We start from the raw sequence: 15,192 nt of genomic DNA on the forward strand, positions 1-15,192 counted from the left end.
TCCTTCCTCAGGAGGGCCTGGCTCGAGGGCAGGGAGGGTGACCTCAGAGCCTTTGAATTTACTCCCTCGTCTTCCTAAATTTCTTTGCTGATGGCCCCTAGAGGTCTTCTAGTTACCTCAGAGTACCTGCAAATTCATCTTAGAATCATGCCCCTGTTCTTTCAGCTTCTCAGAGCACTGTGACTTTTCCTACCCATGCCTCTGGAGAGCCGCAAACCTGATCCCCCGAGCCAGTGCCTTTGTGCTTTTTTTTTTTTCGAGGGGTTGGATTGGGCTCAACCCAGTAAATATATTGTTTCATGTGAACAATCTCAGGGTAATTGTCTCCACCCTCCGCTGGTAAATGCTGCATAAACACAGAGGAGAGGGATGCCACCTGGCTGCCCTGTTTCCAGACCTTTAGCTGAGCCACACTGGCCTGGCTCAGACCGTGCCTCCCATGGGTGCAGACCAAGACATGTTCCTGGCTTTCACCGCAGCCTCAGAGACAGTGTCCAAAACCCACTGTGGCTTCAGCCATCCCAGCTGGCAGGGAATGCCCCCACAGGCTCTGCTCCCTGCGCCAGGCCTCCTGTTGAACAGTCATGTTCCCAGGCCAAGACCATGGTAGGATGGTCATGTGCAGGGGAGAGAATTGGGGTCTTTCTGGTCCCAGCTCCCTACACCAACCCCCAGTCGAGGGGAAGACCCCTTGCCAAAGTAGGATTCTCAAAAGCAGCAAGAGGGAAGTTCTGAGAGAAGCCTGCTGTGGCCACCCCTCCCTCCCACACCACGTCCTCCTTGGTTCCAGGGAAGAAAGGAGAAAGTGCTAACCTCTGAAGAGTTAGGGTAGAATGAAGGAATGGGGTCTCCTCCTGTCTGTGAGTGTGTCATAAAATACAAGAGTGTCCTTTATGGCAGATCACAAAATCTGCCAGACAGTAGACCTTCGTGAGACCTGAGGAGTGTGACTTCTTGTTCTCTATTTTTAATTCCTAAGAGCATTTTGTTATCTCCACGTTCCCTTTTCCTGCAGCTCTTGTTTTAATGGATTTTTTATTTCCTAACATTCTCAGGATGCCTCATTGTAATGTTTTGCTTTCTTAAGCTCCCTGCTCATTGAATCCTCTGAAGTCCATTTTTCTTTTCTGTTTTCCCACTTTTTTTTTTTTTGAGATAAAGTCTTGCCTTGTTGCCTGGCTGGAGTGCTGTGGCACAATCACTGCTCACTGAAACCTCCGCCTCCTGGGTTCAAGCGATTCTCCTGACTCAGCCTCCCGAGTAGCTGGGATGACAGGTGCGTGCCACCACGCCCAACTAATTTTTGTTCTTTTAGTAGAGATGGGGTTTTACCATGTTGGCCAGGATGGTCTCGATCTCCTGACCTCACAATCCACACGCCTCAGCCTCCCAAAGTGCTGTGACTATAGGCATGAACCACCACACCCGGCTCCATCTGTCTTTCACGCTTGTACCTTTCCTTAAATGTCTAGTGATCCTTGGGCATCCCTTCACCTCTAACAGTGATGCTCTAGAAAGCCACAGGAAGTCCTGGGCCATGGGGTGCAGGCAGGCTTCCCGACGGTGCTGGGTCTGGCAGGGCTGTTTCACAGGCGCTGGGATCTCAGTGCTGCTCAGCTTTTCTCTTGGCTTGGTGGATTTTCCCAGGGAAGAGTTCTCCAGACTCCAGCCCATGTTAAGTGGGACCAGGGGCCAGGGGACCACTATTTAATACGGAAATTTCCACGATTCCCTCAGTTTTTAGTGTGTCACTTCTGCTGTGGCTGTGCCGGGGCTCACTCCTCTCCCGTCAACACTGGGGTCTGGCACCCGAGGCCCAGCGTGGGGAAGAGCAGTGGCAGGGCCAGCTGCTTCTTGTGGAGACCTTGTCTCCTGGCCCACAACCCCCTCACCTGTTCCTGGGCTTTCGGAAGCCTGGTGAAGCCTCTGCCTCGTCCCAGACCTCCTGTCGCCAACCTCAGTTCTCTATTCCAGGTCAGCTCACCACTCTCACCCATCTGCTTTCCAGCTTACAAAAATTCTCCCCTTCTTTTGGAGTGTAAGCCTCCTAAAAAATCCCTCTTTGGTAAGTCAAGCAGGATATCAGGAGGTCAGTGTGGGGTTGGACCGCCCATCTTTAACAGGAAGATCTTCTCACCTCGCATTTTGGTTTTGCTTTTTCTGTTTTTGGTTTTGCTCCCTGGCCCTCTGTCATCGCCTTGGTGGTGTGTGACGTTGTCAGCAGAGCTTCCCCTTTGTGGGAACCCAGTGAATGCTGCTGACACAGGGGGACAGAAAAAGGGGTGGGCCGGGAGGGAGCTGCTAAGGGCTCCTATGTTTCAGGGAGTGGAGAGTGAGTTTTGCAAGGGAGGAGGGAGGACAAGAGATGGGTCTGTGGGGAAACTGAGGCTTGGCCCCTCTTTGCAGGATGTGATTGTGTTGTCAATTCCAATTTTGCCTTTCAGACCTGGGCCTGTCCCCGCACCTCACGGCGCTCATGGTGGGCGGTCAGCCCTTGGGGCACAGCAGCAGCACGGGGGACACTGGCTTCAGCTGTTCCCAGGACTCAGGTAACCTGCGTGCTTTTTCAGCCTCTTGCCTGTTGCTGGTGGAGGGGCATTTCCCACAGGGGGTGGGGGTGAAAAGTGGGTTTCCAGTCCTGGCTTTGACTTTTCAGCTTTCCTGTGTCTCGGTTTCCTCCTCTACAAAATGGGGCTCTCAGTTCCTGTTCTCTCTGCCGCACGGTGTTATTGGGGGGTTGAAAGTGAGTGAAAGCTCTTGCAAAGTTAAAAGGAGAAATGACTGTGATGATAATAACCATGGCCCAGACAGGCCCTGGAGTCAGCCTGCCAGGTCTTCAGTCTCCGGCTGGCTTTTTACGAGCTGTGTTATCTCAAGCAAGTTTATGATCTCCTCCTAAGCCCCCAACTTTCCCCATCTGCAAAATGGGGGTACTAATCCTCATCACAGGGCAGCTGTGAGAATTGAGAAACCTAATGAATATGAAGCACTCATCTTGTTCTTGCCGCAGAGGGGTCTCTCCCCCTTGCCTTGTCACCTCACTCTATGTCGGCTGGCGTGAAACTCCGTCTCCCTGTAGAAATGCATCTCCACCACAAATCCTGCAGGGCATAAGCCCAGGGCTGCACCTTATCTGAGCGGTCAGCTTCCAGGCATTAGAGCCATGGTGCCAGAGAGGTGGGGAGGTGGGGAAGTGGGGAGGTGGTGGGGAGGTGGGGATGTGGAGGTGAGGAGGTGGGGGAGGTGGGGAAGTGGGGTGACAGGGGAGGTGGGGAGGTGGCTGGGGGAGGTGGGGAGATGAGGTGGGGAGGTGGGGAAGTGGGTGGTGGGGGAGGTGGGGATGTGGAGGTGGGGAGATGAAGAGGTGGGGAGGTGGAAGAGGTGGGGAAGTGGGGTGACAGGGGAGGTGGGGAAGGTGAGGAAGGGGAGGTGGGGAGGTGGGGGAGGAAAGTCTCTGTCACTGCTCAGGTCGCTTCCCCATTCCCAGAGAACTAAAGGGATCCAGAGGTGACGTTCATTTATTCAGCACACAGTTGCCACGTCCCTGCCTTGGCCAGACCCTGTGCCAGGTGTTGGGGGCACAGTGGTGAAATGCCACTGTTGTGGAGGATTCAGTTCATAAAAGACTGAACTGTAAAGTACATGAAGATTGTAAAGGATACCACACAATTCTCATTGAATGGTATACTTTAAATGAGTTAGTTACATGGCGTGCGAATTACATCTCTATAAAAGTTTTTGAAAGACGATGAACGTGTGGAGAGCTGTGAGAGGGGAAGCCAGAGTGGGAACCTGTGGGTGCTATGGGTAGGGGAGTTAGAGAGGCTGCTCGGAGCAGGTCGTGTTGGGATAGCATTGTAGGCAGAAGAAAGAGCATGGGTTGGGAGCAGTGGCTCAAGCCTGTAATCCCAGTACTTTGGGAGGCTGAGGTGGTTGGATCACCTGAGGTCAGGAGTTTGAGACTAGCCTGACCAACATGGTGAAACCCCATCTCTACTAAAAGTACAAAATTAGCCAGGTATAGTGGTGCTTGCCTGTAATCTCAGCTACCCAGGAGGCTGAGGCAGGAGAATTGCTTAAACCTGGGAGGCAGAGGTTGTAGTAAGCTGAGATTGTCCCATAACATTCCAGCCGGGGCAACAAGGGTGAAACTCAAGAGAAGGAGGGAGGAAGGGAGGGAGGGAGGGAGGAAGGAAGGAAGGGAGGGAGGGAGGGAGGGAGGAAGGAAGGAAGGAAGGAAGGGAGGGAGGGAGGGAGGGAGGGAGGAAGGAAGGGAGGAAGGGAGGGAGTGCGAGTGAGCAAAAGAGCAAGAGAGAGTGAACATGGGCTTCAGGGCCCACAGACCTGGTGTGAGTCTCAGCCCTGCCCTTTGTTCGCTGTGTCCTTATCAGGAGTGACGGCCATTGATTTAGCCCCTGCTGTGTGCAAGCACTGTGCCAGATGGTTACATGTCTCAATTCGAAATCCCCACAACTCCGGGAGGTAGACTGACTGATGGCCCCCGGTTTACAGATGTGGAAAGATACTGAGGCATTAAATAACCTGCCATAGATCCTAGGCCTGTCCGACCCCAGCCTGTGTGTTTAACCACCATATTCTACCTCCCGAGGGACTGTTTTTGCTGTGTGTCGGGTAATCACACCTCTGCGAGGTGCTCTGAAACAGCATCTGAAGAGCTCCAGGCTTCCTTTTCTTCCTCATTTTCTGAGCTTCAAGGCCTTGATGGATTGAAAGCTGGAAGCTAAGAACAGGGTTGGATCTTACACTGTTTCTGGGGTCTGGGCAGGGCACTGTTGAGTGATGAGTCCCACCTCAGCCCTTCCTTCCCTCTGCCCCATCTTCTTCCCTCTGCCTGCTCTGCCCACTTATCTCTAGGAGGATTTCCCTGACCTTCTGCCTTTCTTTCCCCACTTTTTAGGGGTATATTTGTCAATTATTTTTTGATCCCCAAAGAACTCTACATTTTGGAGCTTTAAATATTTATTTAGTACACCATATTTTAGCTGTGGTGATAGAAATTCAGACTGTAAGAAGAATCGCTCAGAATATAAACTTCCTTTTAATAGGACCGTCTCCTCGACTCTGCCCTTCTCCCCACGTCCCTTTCATGCCAGGCTGGCAGATGCCACGCTTCTGGGTCTGGTCACTGTGGCACACACACCCCTACCTCACATAAGTTGGCTGCATTTTTTTTGCGCGGCTGAAGCAGCCTCACTGGCTGTCTGCAAACTCCCTGCAATAGGATGGCAGGTGGGCATTTCTTGGGCAAATGCTGCGGGGCAGTCAGCTGCGCTTGATTATGGGTTTGGATGAACGGGAGAAAGGGGAGGAAGGGGTGCTGAGAGGGGGCAGAGGCCAGGAGGACTTTGGACTGTAGTTATATATGCGCAGTCTGCCCGTTGTTCTAGGGACAGACGTGATGCTGCTTGAGGACTACACGTCTGATGACAGCCCTCCCTCTCACTGCACTTGCCCACCCAAGAGAAGGAGCTCGGTGACCTTTGAGGATGAAGTGGAACAAATCAAAGGTTGGTTTCTGTGACTGCTTCCAAGAAAACAGAGGGAAACCAAAAGGATCTTAGGACAATTCCTTGGCTGTCGCCAGCCCCCAGCATGGAACATACCAGGGCTCCATCCTGTTGCCCACTGCCTGGTTACTCCCAGCCCTGCTCGTCTCACCTGAGTCCTTAGGCACCCAGCTCTCAGAGCAAGCAGCATGAAAGGCTGGGTACGCAATGGCTGTCAGGCCACACACACACACACACACACACACACACACCACACACATGTTCACACACAGCCCAGATCCTGGTGAGGTGTGGCTATAACTGAACCTACTCTCCCTGAGCCTCAGTTCCCTCCTGTGGAAAATGAGGTAATGGCCCAGTGAGTGTACCTGCTTTCCTGGAGGCCCAAGCTGCCATCTTCCTTGTCCGTTTCCCCTAAGGCAGTGATGCCCTTGGGTCCTGTGAGGAGAATGAGCTCTGCCGCAGCCCAGTCCATACATTTCCCTCCCATCTCTTCCCCACTCACCCCCAGCACTGTTGTTTACTCTGGAACTTGGAATTCATTTTCCATCCAGACATGCTGATTAGGAGTGAAAAGAGCCGTCCAGACGCCAGCAGGACTGGCTGTGGATGTGGTAGAGGCCAGGGGCTGTATGACATCAGGAGGATCTTCAGAAATGTTGAAAATGGAAATAAATAGGGGCTCTGTCCGAGTTTTAGGTTCATGATTAATCCCATCTCTTCTCCACACCCCTCCCTGAGTTCAGAATGATGGAGAGGTCGTCACAGAGGTCAGAGTGGATAATAGATCATTTGCTTCACTGGCAAAGCAGATTCTAGAACAGAGCTTGGGCCAGCAGGCTCATGGGCTTTGTAATATGAAAAAATGAACCGAATGCACCCCAATCCCCCGGCCCACGTAGGGCCACACTTGCTCATCACTCCTGCTTTGTGGGGGTGGTAGCTTCAACAGCACCCTCCCAGCAGGGACTCCTGCCAAGAGCTAGTGGCAGGGCAGAGAGCAGCCAGAGGTCCCTCCATCTTTCCCTCTTGGAAAGTGGCGTACAGGTTGCCTACTCTCCAGAAACTGTAAGGAGGAGAGGATACCTTGTTCCGCCAAAATGTCCAGAGGAAATAGGCAGTGAGTTAATAACAACAGGGCCCTCCCTCTCTCCCTTCTGTTCATGTCAGTTTCAGGGCTCCTAATCCTGGGAGGGGACTTGAATCTGTAATGTCATGTCCAACCTTGAGGTTCTGCATGGGGAATCTCTGAGCAAATATGGAGAGGAAAGAGATGACATTAAGGCTTGTGGAAGCCTATGGACGTAGATATTACACTGCTTCAGGGAGCTCAAAGGCCAGAATATGCTTTCAAAGATGTGAAAATGTTGATTAGCATTAGTAGAAAGTGTTTATCAAGTCTTTACCACGGGCCAGACCTAGGTTAACATGTTAGAATTATCTCCATTAGTTATCACAGTAACCCTATGGAGTAAGAGCTGTCTTATCTTCTCTTTGCAGATGAGGAAACTGAGGCTAGATTAAATATTTTTTCCGAGGTTGCCCAGGTAGGAAGTCAGGGAGTCAAAGCTTTTGGCCTAGGAATTGAATTTTGAAACCCATGCCCTCACCTGTGGTTTGCCTCCCTCCCTGGGGGTGGAGGAGCAGCAGCAGGCTTGTCCCCAAGGTAGTCCCCAGGCCTGCCTCCTCAGCTGACGTTTTTTTCCTTCCTTCTCCCTCAGAAACTGCCAAGAACTCGATTCTTCATGTGAAAGCTGAGGTACACAAGTCGCTGGACAGTTACGCAACCAGCTTGGCCAAAGCCATTGAGGCTGAAGCCAAAATCAACTTATTTGGGGAGGAGGCTTTGCCAGGGGTCTTGCTCACAGCACGGACTGTCCCAGGGGCTGGCTTTGGGGGCCGCCGAGGCAGCAGAACTCTTGCGAGTCAGAGGCTGCAGCTACAGAGCATCGAAGAAGGGGATGTTTTAGCCGCTGAGCAGAGATGAAGGCCTGGGGTGCCCTGGGGCTGTGGCCCAAGAGGCCGGCCTGAAGAGGAGTTCCCATCACCATCTGTGCCGTGGCCTTGGGAGCACGTCACTGTGTACAGCTGGCCACACACAGGGAAGGAGCAATATATGGTGTGCAGCCACCAGGACAAGGACTGAAAATAATGTCTACCGTACCACGCTTCAGCGTTTCCAGAGACCACATGTGAGCTGCTTTTAGGTCCCAGTAATGGGACCAGAAGCATCTAAAGCAAAAAACAAAACAAAACAAAAACACACACACACATATAGAGATGTGGCCGTGGCTTTTTGGAAGGTGGGCCATAGGAGGACCAGAGACAAAGGGCTTGGAAGGAAATCCCCACATGCATCATTTTCCCTTCACACCTGTGTGCTAGGAGTCCAGCCGTGCACGGTGCCAGAGCCCTCAGGAGGAGAACCCTCTCAATGTACTGTGGAGGATGGCACAACGCTTCTTCCTAATGACACGCGACCGTCCTGGTGCTTCTGCATGGTTGATGCAGGCAGTGCGGGACCCTGAGTTCTAGACTAACTGGTCCACAGAGAGAGAGCACCCAGGAGCAGAGCACTTCAGAGTAGCCCTCAGTGGTGCCACCTGCTGGTGTTAGTGGGGCAGCCACAGGCCTCTTGAGGACGGGCCCACCCTGCCCACTGCCCTACTGACAAGTTCTTTTGTATTTCAAAAGGGAGAAACCACTATAAAAGACAGGAGGAAGGGCAGATACTAGGTGTTTGTTTCCAGAATTTAAAAAAACATCCATTTAAGATGCACAACTGTTTTACCAGGACTGCATGGGACTAGTGAAAAGCACAGCCAGAAAACAGAGTAACTGTTATTTGTTTACATGGGAAAGCCTAATTAGACTCCGTGTGATGTGTGAGTGACTGATGAAAATACAGCCGGCCCCGGCTCCGCAGGGCACACTCCCAAAAGTAACAAGCCTGGCCTAAAACAAGATAGAAGCCCTGGACTCAGAGCCAGGAACCCGGGTTCTTGGCCCATTCCTGTCTTCGTGTGCGCTTGTCATTTGGGACATCCTGTCACGTCTCTAGGTTCTCTATAAACTGGGAAAAAGGAGCGGGGAGTTGGTTTGGTCTCCAAGATCATTTCCAGCTCTCATCTTTGGTGTTGTCTGGATTTGTAAAGCAGAGATGGAAAAAACACAAAAGCAGACCCATGGACTGACCTTTGTTTAACTGTGGAATGTGGTTGCTCATGTACATGTGAAGTGCGACCAGATTGGGGTTCTGTGGCCTTGTCTGCCCTGCCCATTAGAGCACAGTCTGGATAGAATGCCAGCCACCAAGATGCGTGAGGGGCAGGGTCACCACCTCAGAAGGGGAAGCACAGGCATGGGGTTGGGATGGTTAGACCTCTCTTCTCCTCCCTTTGAGTTGGAACAGCAGTTGGTGTTTGGTCCTGGAGTCACTGCTGTGATGACTGGGGAAGCCACTGGATCTGCTCTTGCGTCCGCCCTTCAGCCTGCATGAATAAATCAGTTCAGGACTTCTCTGCTTTGGTTGGCAGAAGGTAGATTCCAAGGAGATCTTGCTGGCTGCTAAGAGGCAGCTATTCTAGAAAGTGAATTACCCTTGTGGTGTTTTCTTTGGGGCCTAGCTAGCTCCTGGTGAGGCAGTGTCTCTGTGTTGTGTGGCAGAAACCAGTGGTCCCTGGTCTGCAGTTTAATGAATGACCATTCATGAGGCCTGGAGTCTTGCTACGTGTGATGACTGAACTCAATGACTATTCTGGGTCACCTGGGTGCCAGGCGCTGGCCTAGCTTCTGGGAGTGGGCAGGTGCAGAGGGCAGGTTCACCTGTGCAGGTCGGACACTCCACGTCCATTACTGATGGCATTGCTAAGTCTGCGTGTGGTTCACGTTTTCCATATATATTCTCTGTATATATATTTTCTGGCACTTGTCTAGTTTCTGAAGGGACCATATTCCTGATCGGCTAGTGTACACAGAGGTGGAACAGGGCAGAGAGACCTTTGTCTCTAGGACGGGTTGCTGGTTAGGTGTAGGCATACTTGAATGCAGCCACTTGGCTTTGAAGCCCAAGGATGGGAGAAAGCTCCCCTGACTGTACTAGATTGGGCTCCAGGGAAAGAACCCTCAGACAGCCTCCCACTCCCCCACTGACACCACAATAGCTGGGATATAATAGAATTTACTCTAAATAAATCTAGAAATACTGTATTTCACAAAAGGATTCACTGTATTTCCCTTTTTAAAATATATTTTACTGAGGTCCAGTTCATTTAGTTATCTACCAGACACTGCACATCCACTGTGTGCAAAGCACCCGGTCAGGCTCTGTAGGCAAAACCACTGAAGTGTGCACTCTGATTTAGGGAGCAGGACCTGGAGGATACCGATTCTAATAACTAGCAAAGTCAAGTAGTGGTTACAGAAAGAAGTGTGGTTTCAGAGGGAGGTGGATATTTCCAACTGTGGAGTTAGGGATGGCTCCGTGAGGTAGGTGACAGTTTGAGCTAAGTCTTGGAGGATGTTTGACAGCTAGAACCATATTTTTCATATTCAGGAATTCAATTTGCCTTTATTCAGCTAGAGAGAGAGAGAAGGGGTGGGTGGGGGAGAAGGAAAGAATTTTTACACATTCTGAAGTTCCTGAGAGGCATTTTTGAGGATATCTGCCATTAGTGCAGAAGGTCAAAGCCCCACGTGCCCCCAGTAAACCCTGGCTCATTAACTGTAAACTTCTGTGCAGTGGCACCTGCAGCCTTCCTGATGGGACCACATGGACAGCAGCACATGAAACATTTTGCTACTTACTAGCTTCAACACCTCAGTCCTGTGTCTCCTGGTTTTGACATGACCACATTTAGAGCTACTGCCCATCTCTGCTTTCACTGAGATTTCTGCCCTACTGGGTCCCTGTGCTATGCCACAGATAACAGGTTTGGGGCAGTTTTGACCCAGAAGGCATTGGGAGTCCCACATTACAGAGCACACGCACAGCTCGGCACAACCATTTCCCCAGCCAGAGGCACCAAGACTGAAGTTCAGGCCCTTAGACACTAGGTGGCAGCAGTGTGGCTGTGCAGAGCTAAGGATGAACCTGGGTGGTTTTTTGCCTCTGGCTGAGTGCTCTTGTTTTGAATTCCTTTGCCCTCATCGTGTAGTCCACGGCCTTGGGGACCAAGGACCACCTGGCTAGCCTGCTTACATGCATGACCTCATCCAGGTTCACAGGTCTTGCCACTGAGTGATGTTAGCTAGATCACTGCTCCTGGAGAAGCAGGGTTGAGGAGTGTTTGTTAAGACGAGGGCCATCTGGTGCCCATGTTCATTGATTCTCATTTGAGGAGCTACTATGTGGTCTTTCTGTAAACAAGTGAGCAACCAGTGAGACTAAATATTTGCAATAGACAGGCTAAGGAATTTGGGTTGAGACAGGAGACGGAGGAAAAGTGCTTAGATACAATGACAGATTATTAGTCTGTTCAGATTTACCTATGTATTTTTCCATCCTGACAATATGCCTTTTAGATATCTGCAAATTAGACATGTCTCTGGATAAACCACAAGATACACTCACGACACATGTTCAGCCTTGAGCCCTGGCTGTGTGCTGTCTGGAAGAACTCTGAGGATGGTGTGGCTATAAAGAGGGGGCAGTGAGCTGGCATGTGAGTGCCTACTGTGGGACGGACCTGTTTGACATGTGAGTGCCTGTGATGTGCTAGGTGCTGTGTTAGGTACTTCCAATGCTTTCTCTCATTTCACATAGCGGGGATGGTGAAGACATAGGTATGGTTAAGTCGTGAGTTCAGATCCTATACTTCCACTTATTACCTGGGTGTTTTCAAGCAAGTCACATGGTATTTCTGCATGCGTTTCCTCATCTTTGAAGTTCTGTCATGTTTCTGTGTGGAGACACACAGAATTGAGGGAGGCCTCTGTCGCAGGGTGATTGTCTGGATTCTATGCGGAAATACTTGGAAAACCTGCAGCACAATGCCTAGGGTGCAGCTGAAGCTGAGCCACTGGTGTTTCTTCACAGTATCTCTGTGGGGGGCGGGCGGTGTATTCTTGTTTTACAGGGATCTCCCTATAATGCAGTGAGAATCTTGAAAAGATAACTGTTATCCTAGATGGGAGGTGTTAAAGGTTGTTGCCATGGGAATTGTCATATTTGTTGCATAGCAAGGAAGGACTTTTGGGAAAGCAGGGATGTGGTGAGGAAGAGAAGGCAATAGAGAGGAGAGAGGAAAGGCATCTGGAACCTGAAATGTCTAAGGGAGCCGAAATGAGATTTTCTATTAAAAATGTCTATGCCATTGGCCTGTTTGTACAAAAATAAAATAATTCTAATTTGTCCTGAATGACTATCAAAGATGATCAAACCCCCAGGGCCTGGTGTAGCATTCCAAATCATAGCACAAATACAGCTTGACCTTCCTTACATTCCAGAAGGGACACTCTCCCTGACAAATGCCCTTGGCTGCTGAGGACAGCTCTGTTCTGTAGCAACAGAGTGAATGCCTGGCTGTGGCTCTTGGGTTCACAGAATCCCTAATCCTCCAAGCCCCTAAGAGGCAAGGCAGGGATGCTACTCACAATATATGCAGAACCCCAGATGGAGCCTGTGGGAGAGAGAGGAAATCACCATCTTCACCCTAGGCAAAGGAGAATGGTTGTGATCAGCCATATATGCCTGCAAGAAGGTGCAGAGCCATATTGTCCTTGTGGGTTGGGAGAGGGGACACAGAATCCAAGGAAATTGTCTCAGGTCTCAAGCCAGAATCAGAGCCCAACTCCAGGTCTTGGGCAAATGGCTGAGAGAAGCAAGGAGCCAGTCTTACAGGTCAAGGAAGATGAGGGATAGTTGAGAGTCATCAATATCATACAACAGGCCAGCAGGGCTTTATTAGGTAGGTAGAACTACTGTAAACCAAGGATCATGGGAGATATTAACATCTGCTGACCAGACCTGAAAAATACTGAAAGCCCAAGGAAAGTGACTGGACTCACTGGAAAGTATCTAACAAATACTTTGGATTCCAAAGTATTTCCAGTACATTGAAGATTCCTTTGAAAATATCAAAGCACAAACTCAAATCTGCACAAGATTATAAAAAGCACATTTGGTCAATGTTTTTAAGAGAACATATAGACAAAGCTGTGTTCATTTCCCTCAGCAAGCATTTTCCTGGAAAATATTAATAGCTTAAGAATCAAATGCCACTTTAGTTTTTCCTTCTTTCACTAGTTTGAAATACCAGAAATCACAGGTGAGTCATCCCTCCCAGAGGAAAAGACAGTCCAGGGAGGATCACAGGCCTGGGCAGACAAGGCCACACTGAGAGCAGGAGGAACCTGCATGCTTAAGGGACGGAGTACCGTGCTGTGTTCTGATAATGGACCCCTGGATGCAGAAATGGTTAAAAACCAACCTTCGAAAACAAAAAACCCAAGCTAATCCTGAAATATATTTAAGTCTTTGGATTTTTTTAAGATTAAAAAATGTTTAGGATTATTATAAATCAGTATTTATAAACAAGCAAAAGTGTATTTAGAATTGTTGACCTGATTAAATGCTTTTGGTATGTGTATAGCTGTGGAAATGGTGAATTTGTACTTGTGGTCTGTGGACTTTGTTGAGTGCCTTTGCCTTTCTCCCATTTTCTTCCATTGCCCTTGGCAACAGGCAGCCATATCCCTCCTGCTAACCTCCCTTTCCATGGGCTAAAATGAGGGAGACTGAGCAGAAAGGGGTGGATTGCTGCAGAATTGGTGGCGAAGTGCCCGTACCAGTCACCTGGAAATACTCATCCATGCTTTTTTTATCAGTTCCTCCAAGGCAATTAAATTCGGAGCACTGTTTAAATGACCTACTTCTCACCATGCCCAAGAAGTACTCTTAACCCAAGGTTTTTAAAGGAGCTATGCCCTATGTCTGCTCATCTACAGATATATTCTCTACCCATCATCAAAGTCAAAGAGGGCGAGAGGCAGATTATCATGACCACTGAGAATCAGAACCACCTCAGGGCATGAAACCCACCTTTTCCTGACCCCCTCACCTGCCACCACTGAAATTTCCTTTATCTGAGCCGATGGTGGTTCTCGGGTCCAGTCTGTGAGCTTTCTGGGGTCCTCTGACACACACCCCATCTTGGAAGCAGCCAGCACTTGTGAATTCTGCCTTTGTAGATGTTTCTCTCTTTGTGCCTCCTGTCGGCTTGTCTGCCTTGTCCTGCTTCTGAGCAATATGCACCACCAAAATTCTGCAAAATCGCTGTAGGTGGGGGACTCAGTTCATTTAACAAATACTTTTTTAAAAAATAATTTTTTAGAGCAGTTTTAGATTCACAGCAAAACTGAGCAAAAAGTACAGAGTTCCCATAGCCCTTCCCTCCCCCAACAACATCCTGCACCAGAGCAGATGAATACCATTTTTATGACAGTTACTCCTTCCCCACATTGAGTCCTCCAGTATCCGCTGTCCTGTCAATTTCCCAGCACCCAGCTATAGCACATCCCTCTTACTGTCTTATGGCTTACAGTCATCTTTTCAGTTACCCTGTATAACAGCCCATCAATCTTATGACTTCATTTTGCCCTAACATAGCCCCTGTGACATAGGAAGGGCAAATATGACCAACCCCGCTTTAGAGCAAGAACAAACCCAGAGAAGTCAGGTGGCTTGAGCAAGGTACATAACTGAAAAACCAGAAACTAAGACCCCTGCACTTCCCAGAAGTCATGTAGTGACCTTGGTTGGCCAAAGCTCTGATTTCTTGACCATTTACTACATTTCCTAACGTGGATACATACGTGGCTTTGTCAAGCTGGATGTGAAGTCCAGTTGAACCTACTGAGCTTATTGAGTAATAACCTACTGCAGTTATTTTTCCTGTATACAAAAAGCTAACCCGTCTTCTCAGCAGCAGGTGTCTCTGGCTGTGGAGGAGAGATCCCTGTTCTCCACATGGGAGAGGGATGCCCTGCTTGGCTACTGACTGACTAGTCTGAGACCAGTTGTGGCTTAGCCAGAGAGATACTGTATCTTACTCTCAGTATCTGACTTTGTCCTTTCTCTCCAAGATATTTAGATTCCTGAAAGTAATAGGAACTTTTCAACTATCTGCTAATTGAACAGTAAGAGATGGATTACTGTCAACAACAAAAGGCAGCTGTCACAGCACAAACACTAAAGGCATCAACAGACAGGTTTGAAATGACCATGGCAAACCATCAGATTTGCATTCACTCTGGCCTCTTTCAGCCACTGTGTATAGTCACCAGTGGTATGATACCCACTTCCGGAGTGTGATCAAAAGCTAGAGCTCAAGGCTGGTGCTGATGGTGATAGATCCACAGCTCCGACCCTGACAATGCCAACATTTTTTTTCTTGTATCACTGTTATAATGTTGTATCAGCACTGAATGGCTGTCTCAAGATGGGCTCAATGATCAGTATGGCATGTAACTCAATGTCTTCTCCAGCTGCTGGCTGGCAAGGAGTTTATAGTGAAGATAGTTACTGGCTGGACTACAGGTCATGGAGAAGTTGCTGGGGTAAGTTTCTGTCTTCACAAGTGAGACAGTTCCCAACAGCCCACTGAATGGAAGATCAAAGACTTTTCCCTCAGAAAGGGAGAAATGATGTGCTGTCCCAGAAACC

General features: G+C 49.4%; 1 protein-coding gene across 14 annotated transcripts in view; it reads left to right on the top strand.

Annotated features, from left to right (window-relative positions):
• Positions 1-13,117, top strand: part of GPR161 (G protein-coupled receptor 161) — a 50,949-nt gene extending 37,832 nt beyond the window's left edge. For 13 of the 14 annotated variants that reach the window (XM_035279225.3, XM_078356348.1, XM_035279222.3 and 10 more), the window contains 3 exons: positions 2,445-2,549; positions 5,409-5,528; positions 7,250-13,117. In XM_035279225.3, coding sequence (XP_035135116.3) covers positions 2,445-2,549; positions 5,409-5,528; positions 7,250-7,515 — 491 coding nt within the window. In that variant the 3' untranslated portion in view covers positions 7,516-13,117. Of the gene's footprint in view, positions 1-2,444; positions 2,550-5,391; positions 5,529-7,249 lie in introns of those variants that run through there. The other variant, XM_078356351.1, reaches the window with a different exon arrangement.
• The last annotated feature ends 2,075 nt before the right edge of the window (positions 13,118-15,192 follow it).

Source organism: Callithrix jacchus, chromosome 18 (genome assembly GCF_049354715.1).
Source record: "Callithrix jacchus isolate 240 chromosome 18, calJac240_pri, whole genome shotgun sequence".
Lineage (NCBI taxonomy): Eukaryota > Metazoa > Chordata > Mammalia > Primates > Cebidae > Callithrix > Callithrix jacchus.